General features: G+C 33.1%; 1 protein-coding gene across 2 annotated transcripts; it reads right to left on the bottom strand.

The window, feature by feature from the left end:
- Positions 1-1,409: 1,409 nt before the first annotated feature.
- On the bottom strand, positions 1,410-6,529 carry LOC132603705 (uncharacterized). 2 transcript variants are annotated; one of them, XM_060316878.1, is made up of 4 exons: positions 6,008-6,529; positions 5,525-5,637; positions 5,369-5,435; positions 1,410-1,907 (listed from the first exon to the last, which is right to left on the bottom strand). In XM_060316878.1, exons 1-4 carry the CDS (start codon positions 6,165-6,167, stop codon positions 1,804-1,806), a joined length of 444 nt encoding a protein of 147 aa, XP_060172861.1. In that variant the 5' UTR covers positions 6,168-6,529; the 3' UTR covers positions 1,410-1,803. The 2 variants fall into 2 exon arrangements, 1 of the variants encoding a protein (XP_060172861.1); XR_009568494.1 differs by lacking the exon at positions 5,525-5,637 and having other exon boundaries at positions 1,412-1,907; positions 6,008-6,105; positions 6,303-6,525.
- Positions 6,530-7,860: the final 1,331 nt, after the last annotated feature.

The raw sequence follows: 7,860 nt of genomic DNA, 5'->3' as shown, positions 1-7,860 counted from the left end.
GGTCAGAATCTGGAAATAATTAATTAATTAATAAATAATTAAATTAAAATTTAAAAGAATTTTGGTCCAAAAAGATTATCAATCAATCAGATCATTTGACCAAAGCCGAAGCCGAAGCCGAAGCCGAAGCCGAAGCCGAAGCCGAAGCCGAAGCCGAAGCCGAAGCCGAAGCCGAAGCCGAAGCCGAAGCCAAAGCCGAGCCGAGCGAGCGACGACGACGGCGCGTGGGGTCCTTTCCCCCTCAACCCTTTTAGCAACTAGAGAAGGTGTAATGTAATATGTACACCTCTCTTTTTCTCTCTTTTTCCTATGTGGGACAGATGCTTTAACCAAAGCACAAGGAACCTTTTACATTTCCCAAAGCAAAAGGGACCTTTTATATTCCCTTCACTTTTCATCCCATCATTTCCCATTCACCAATATCAAAAAACCCAACATGGGTGTCAAGTGGGCCGGGCCGGGCCGTTTTAATGTGGGCCACAAGGGGCCAGGTCAGGACCGGGCCGGGCCGTAAGTTAAGGGGCCGGGCTTGGAGAGGGAAAGGGTGTCCGGCCCAGCCCACCTCGGATAGGGGCTACACCTCGGGCTAACCGAGCTCGTTAGTGGGCCGGGCCGGGTTTTAGTTAATGGGCCGAGCCGGATTTAATTATTTTAAAAAAAAATTCTAATACTAAAATTTATTAAGTTTGATACTTTAAAATCTAGTTGTTGTCAACTTTATTTTAACCATCAAGTTCCTTAAATTATACTTTGACCGTATTTTCAATCTATAAATGTCATTCATTCCTCTCCATATTATCTTACAATTCCCTACTCTCCTCTTTCTCTAAATTTCCTACTCATCTAAATGGGAACAATGCACATGAGTTTTGATACTAAAGCAAAGTTTTTAATTTGATTATCTCATCTGATCCTAAGTCCTAATGTCAAGTGCAGATTGTCACACCTCCATCATCGGCGGAGACATTTCAATACGCTAAAAAATATTTAATTGTTATTATATATAAAATATTTGAAACAAATAAGATTTTATTAATATATTATATATATATATATATATATATATAACTAATAGTTTATATTATTATATACTGTATAACCTATTGAAATATTTTTGAACTTGTGTAAGCCAACAGCAAGATAGTAACTTAAAAGGGGTATTTGATTTATTTCACGCATCAGCAATTTCAGAGGCTTGTCATTTCACTGATTTTGTCAGCCTCTTATAATGTCTTGTTGCTTTTGGGCACTGATCAATATTTGTCCCTCCTTGCAGAAATTTATCTTGGAGTTGCTGTTTGTGTATGATTAGTTTTACACAATTACATTTATAGTTCTATTTTGACTGCGTACAGATTATTATTCTTGTAAATAAAATTATAATACAAATTTGAAAAGAAATTCAAAGGCTCAGTGAGCCTTTAGTTTTATTAATCGATAATTGCAAAGTCGAATTTAAACTTTAAAGCTTACAAACTTACATTTACTTTTCTTTGATTTCGTAAACTTAAACTAGAAAAAGAAAACTCAATTTGACAACTCTTCAAATTTAAATCTACATATTTTCCACCATTTTATTCAATTCTTCCATATTAACATTAGGAGGAATTGGCTCAACATTTTCATAATCGACATCTCCATACATTGGAGATGTTTGTACTGATGGATCTCCAAGTGACATTATATCTTCAAGTTGCTGGTCTTCTCTTGGATCTTGTTCTCTTCCTTGATTTCTTCGCTTTGATCTAATCCAATCTCTGAAACATACTAGAACATTCATTTGACATTGGAACATTGGAACATTTAGCACATCTCTAGCCATTGTTGAAAGAACGGGAAATTGTCTTCTATTGTTCCTCCACCAATCCAGTGCATTAACTCCATCTTCGAAAGGCTCCAATGGTTATCTAAAAAAAAATTGAAGCTCATCAAAGTTTGTATTACTTTGTTGAGGTGCTATTTGAGACCAAATAGATAATCTAGGAACACCCATGATAGGCACACTTTGTGCCTGTCTTTTAGAAGATGAAGTTTCGTTAGAAGGACCACATGCGATAGAGGTCGGTGTAGCATTATCAAGTAATGTAGAATAATGGTTATATAATTGTTGTGCGTAATCATTTGCATCACACATAGCCTTAAGAAGGGATGATTCCTTAGTAGTTTTAATATCTAAAGAAGTATATATAATACGGGTCAATTCTGACATATTAATATATTTAATACACGGATTTAATATAGCACCAACTAAGTAAATAGGAGGAATAGGAAAGAAATACTTTTTGAATTTAATTATTATTGCAGTAACAACATTTGTGTAACCTTCTTTAAACTTATATTCTTTAAGCAAATAAGAGATATCAGCTAGATAAGCTAAAATGTTACAAACAGTAGGATAATAAACACCGGAAAATTCCAGAGTAGCGAAATAAAACTTTTCTAAAAAATCTACAACATCCTTAATTTTGATCCAATCAAAATCACTTAACATTAACTCGGGATATCCAGTAGCAAATTGGTTAAAAGTTGCAGTTATAGGAACTTTATATTCAACACAAGTTTTTAAGAAATCATAAGTAGAATTCCACCTAGTGCCTATTTCTTCAGGCATAAATCTTGGTCTAAGATTATTTTGCCTGCATTTATTTTTAAATTCAGCAAGTCGCTTCCTATTATTATTTCCTTGAATAAAACCAACTGCGTGTCTAATTTTCTCAATCATAGGCTCAAAGAAAGAAAGACCATCTTGAACAATTAAATTGTAAATATGACAAGCACACCGGACATGAAATATTTCAGGTAAAGGTGGAGACAACTCAGATTTTAAACTGTCGATAGCAGATGTGTTGTTAGAAGCATTATCAAAGGCCATACATAAAACTTTGCTTGTAAGACCCTAATATTTTGCAATGACAGTGACAGTATCAGATATGAATTGTGCAGTATGTCTACGGTCTTCGTCATATTGAAAAGCTAAAATACGTTTTTGCATATTAAAATTATCATCTATCCAATGACAAGTAACTGTTAAATAATCATTTCTATTAACAGCACGACCAAGATCCGAGGTGAGAGAAACTCTACAAGGGAGATATGTCAATAAATAACGTAGATAAAACAGATATTGTCCATGAAGTTTAAAAATATCAGATCTACAAGTAGTTCTAGGAATACTGCTAAACATAGGATTATAAATTTTTTGTATATAATGAATAAAAGCATCAGAAGAAGCAAAGGTGAAAGGCAAACAACCCACAGTTATCATTTTCGCTAATTCTTCACGATCCTTCATTTTAATATATGATCCACTTAATTTACCGGTCTTTAGGTTCAGTCTTGTTTGGGTTAATCCCCAGGTGGCACCCTGAGCTTCTGCTATCTCTTCTTTCCAATTTGGGTGATTGTTATCCAAATGTCTAGTCAATTGACCCGTCCCCCCTTTACTACCCCCGGTGCTATGCTTATAAGGTATCTCACAAATTTTACATGCAACATAATCCGGATTATTTTCTAATCGGGCAAAATAATTCCACACTAAGCTAGTTTTTTTCCGGCGCTAGTTTTTTTTCGGGCTCCTTCAGGCAGTGGAGGACAACCCTGAGCCTCAGTTCGAGACTGAGCAATATCATTAGCGGGACTAGTGGGTGTATTATTGTCATTATCATCATCGTCTACTTGTATCTCAACTTCATTCTCATCTTCTATATCGTACGTTTCTTGTAATTCTATATAATTCATATCATGTGCACCCACACCTATGTCGCATATTTCACTAGGTGGTGCTTGCGGAACACGAGTATAATTTCTAGCGCTAGTACTACCCCTACCACTACCACTACCGGATTTTTTCTTACCGCTACTACTACCACCAGGACATAAAGCTTTAATGATTCTTTTTAGTGGTTCCATTATGCAAATTAAAATAACGAAAATTAAAATTAAAATGCAAGAATTAAAGTACTAAATAAAAGTAAGAGATGGAACGAAGGTACCAAATTCTCGGAGATAACGAAATAACAACGTGATCGTAAATTGATGAATTGAATACTTGAAGCTTTCCACTTGATCTTGTTAATTGCAAGTTTGCAAAAACAATTAAAGTAAAATACTAAAATTATAGAAATTGCTGAAAATTAAGAGGGAAAGTGAGATAAAATGAGAGGATTGTAGTAAAAAATGATGAAATGTATGAGGTATTTATAGGTGAAAAATGGGTTAAACTGTAATTTTTTAAACTTAAAGGTCAAAAATAGTTTTAAGGGGTTGAGGGGTCCTTTTTTGGGCCAACGGTTGAATTGTCAATCTTTCTGTTGGCAACGGTCACTAGTGGCCACTTTATTAATTCTGTGGGGCCCACCTGCCCATTATTAATTGAAAAAATAAAACAAAGGAAGAGCTAACTAGTTTGAAAAAAATAAATAAAGGAAGAGCTAACTAGTTTTCAAACGTTGGAAAAGGTCACTGCCCACTTTATTAATTCTGTGGGGCTCAGCAGACCAGTGACCACTAATTTTTTTTTTTAAAAAAAGGAGAGCTAATTAGTTTTCATTTAGTAGCAATTAAATATTAACCGATCCGACTCCTCTCCATTTTCATTGTCTCCATTTTCCCCAAGTTCTTACTTGAATAAGAGACACATTACATGAGTTAAAATTAATGGTTAAGTTTTAATTAACTAAAGTAAGATTCTAACTATGATTTGAATAATTAATAAATATTTCATATATTTGCTTCCAAAATTTTAAGAATCCACAATTATAGCCACAACTATTTTATTGCGATATAATGTTTTTAAAATACTTATTATTAGTAATAAATATAGTACTTATCTTTTTTTTTTATTTGAACTGGGCCGGGCCGGTGCCCCGGTGAGTCATCACCCGGGCTGCTGGTGAGCCGGGCTGGTGGGCTGTCCACCTTGTCCGGCCCAGCCCCCTAATAAAACCCACCTAGCTCAGCCCCTTACACCTCTTAGTGGGCTTGGGCCGGGCCGAGTCCGGACTGACCCGGCCCACTTGACACCCTTATCTTAGTGTGTGTGTATATATATATATACACACACTAAGATAGAGAGAGAGAGAGAGAATTCCTTTAAGATAGAGAATCAAATGGAACCCATACTATTTTGATGTTTATGGTAGACATATACAAAAATAATCCAAAATAAAAGGAATTTAGAATTTGCTACACCTTAAAAGTGAACAAGTCCTCTTCAATATATGCACATTTATCCTACTACTGGATTGTTTATGCTATAAGCATTTACAAATTATCTTAGTGTTCAAAGATCCCACATTATCAATGCAAATGGCAAAAACTTATAATATAAACTAAATGCAAAATATTTAAAGCTAAATTATAAACGAACCCGCATCAGAAAGTTCTGGTGAAGCAGGCAAAGCATTAGACACAACGTCTTCCACGATTTGTGCGACCTAAGAATTTAGAAATCAAGCATTTAGTTTGCAGTTATTCCATATTAGTTAAATATGAGCAGGCCATAGAAAAGTTCCATGAGTAACACCTTATCAAAGGATTTAGCAGCGAATAAAGGAACGCCAGGGAACCTAGTGCTAAATGTTTCATAAAATTTACCCCACCATACTTGCAGAATGTCTTCATGAGGAGAATTGACAGCTAAAATGGACCACAAAATCAAAATTCATTATTCCAAACCTCGATATCACATTATCACTTCATTTCAACATATATTTCTAAAATAGTAAAGGAAAGTTAATATAGTAACAACATCCAACATTAGGTAACTACAATGTACCACATCAATCAAAGAATATGACCTCAATCTCTTAATAAAATTTTCAAGAACAACATAATGAACAATTCACCATATGGTCATATGTAAGAATTACCAAACTAATTAAGCATAAGAATTTTATGACCCTTTAAAAAAAAAAAAACCTTTACAAATACACTATCGTAATTCATTAGAGTATCAACTTTTAGCAACTAACTAAAAGAATAGAATTTATTAAAAGGAGTTACTTACCAACATGATTTTGATTAGCATGAATTTCGCTGGAGAATGTCTCACCAATTTGATTGAAACCTCTTTTAGACAAGTAATCGAGAATGATAACTTCAAGTCTGAAAAACACAAACAAATAAACGGAAAAGCATGATAAAAAGAAGAAGAAGGGGGAAATCATATACAACAAAAATCAAAAGAAAAGTAGACAAGCACAATTTATGTATCAATCATAAAAACTATAAGTACAAAATAACACTGACACGTAATAGCTTTTTCTAAAAAATAACTGGCGATCTAACACATAAAAACTTACAATCTTTAGGCCTCCAAACTGGCCATGATTACCAAAAGTAAAACCTCAATTAACCACTAAAAAGAGAAGGAAAAGAAGATCTGAACAAGAACAGGAGAGACAAGCAAAGAGTCTCAAAAACCGAAATCTCACTTGGATTAGAGAGAGAGAGAGAGAGAGAGAGAGAGTTGAATTGAGAGAATGAGGTGGTTGAAATGAAAGATGGAAGCTTTGTAAGGAAAGGAAGTATAGCAACTAGCATATATATATATATATATATATATATATATTGAAATTAAAAGAGAAGTGAGTAAAAGCTTGTTCTCCCCTCTTTTTTTTCTCCCTTTTCATTTTATTTTCTCTCATTTTTATTTAACCCTTAACCCATTTTTTTTTTTACACTTTTTCTTTGTTTTGTTATTTGGTGTAATGCCTCCTATTTTTGTAATGTTGTCTCTGGGATGGAGGTGGAGGAAGAATAAAGTTTTTGCTAACCAAACCCTGCAATCACTGAAATTTTATTTCTATTTTATCGAAATTGTAGTATCTTTTAATCTATTTATTGGTGTGTATATGTAAAGACAAAAATGTGTGTGCATTACTTTTTATAATTAAGATTTATAGAGTAAATTAACGCCACATTTATTTTTTTAAATGTTTTCTTAACTAAGAATTTTTTCTTTAATAAATTCATTTGCATTGTTTATTCTTCTCTTGACCAAAAGAGAGAGAGAGAGAGATCCCCACTGAGTCTGGTTCTTTTTCACTTTGTCATCAATTAAAAGATTAGGGAATGGACCTAGAGATTTTTTATCCTTTGATATTTATCGTTTTCATAGTAATAAATAATTAAAATAAAATTAAAAAGGTGTTAATGCATATTAACTTAGAATAGGAGTCAAACCCCATCTGTTTGTACAAGTATGAGTTTTTTAGCTGACAAACGGACAACAGTTTTTACTGCAATACTTAATTACCTCCAAAGCTTAGAACCAAAAGGGGTGGCAATAAAATTTAATGAACCTTCTTAAATTTGAGCTAGTCTAATATACTTTTTCACAATTGGACAATCACTAATTAATTTTCTGCATACCATTTCGGTTTATAAACAAGTTTTGCACTGGATTCCATGTAAGATACTTAAAACTCATAAATATCTCAACAAGAAACAACCTCATCTTTTTACTTTATTTAGGATATACGAATTAATAGTATAAAAAATGTTTACATTATCAATGTATTTGAATATTGTATTTACCACCTTTTTTAGTCTACCAGCCTACTTATCAATAAAACAATTAAAATTTTTAAAGAAAGAAAGCAAAAAAGAGTTATCAATCAGTTAAAAAAAGTGTAAGGGTATTGAATAAATTTGAGATACTTGAGATTATGTGATCTAATTTAGATTTGAATTTGATTGTTGCGAACTGCTTACCATAGATTTATTTTTTGAAGTTCAAGCAGTTTTTCTATCATTTAATCCCACTACTTAATCTCAGAAAAAAAATGATTACCATAAAATGATAAGTATTCCAATAGTTAAATTTTTAAAAGAAAGAAAGAAAACGGAGTTACAAAT

This window comes from Lycium barbarum, chromosome 7, assembly GCF_019175385.1.
Source record: "Lycium barbarum isolate Lr01 chromosome 7, ASM1917538v2, whole genome shotgun sequence".
Lineage (NCBI taxonomy): Eukaryota > Viridiplantae > Streptophyta > Magnoliopsida > Solanales > Solanaceae > Lycium > Lycium barbarum.
Note: the sequence above shows the minus strand (reverse complement) of the source record. Positions and strands in the feature narration are given on the sequence as shown.

Bases quoted from the DNA above. Each gene is read 5' to 3' on its own strand.
- LOC132603705 (XM_060316878.1), bottom strand. From the start codon at position 6,167: ATGATTTCCCCCTTCTTCTTCTTTTTATCATGCTTTTCCGTTTATTTG. The intron at 5,638-6,007 runs GTAAGTAACTCC...GGTCCATTTTAG, and splicing joins TGCTAATCAAAATCATGTTG to CTGTCAATTCTCCTCATGAA. The intron at 5,436-5,524 runs GTGTTACTCATG...CTAAATTCTTAG, and splicing joins CTGCTAAATCCTTTGATAAG to GTCGCACAAATCGTGGAAGA.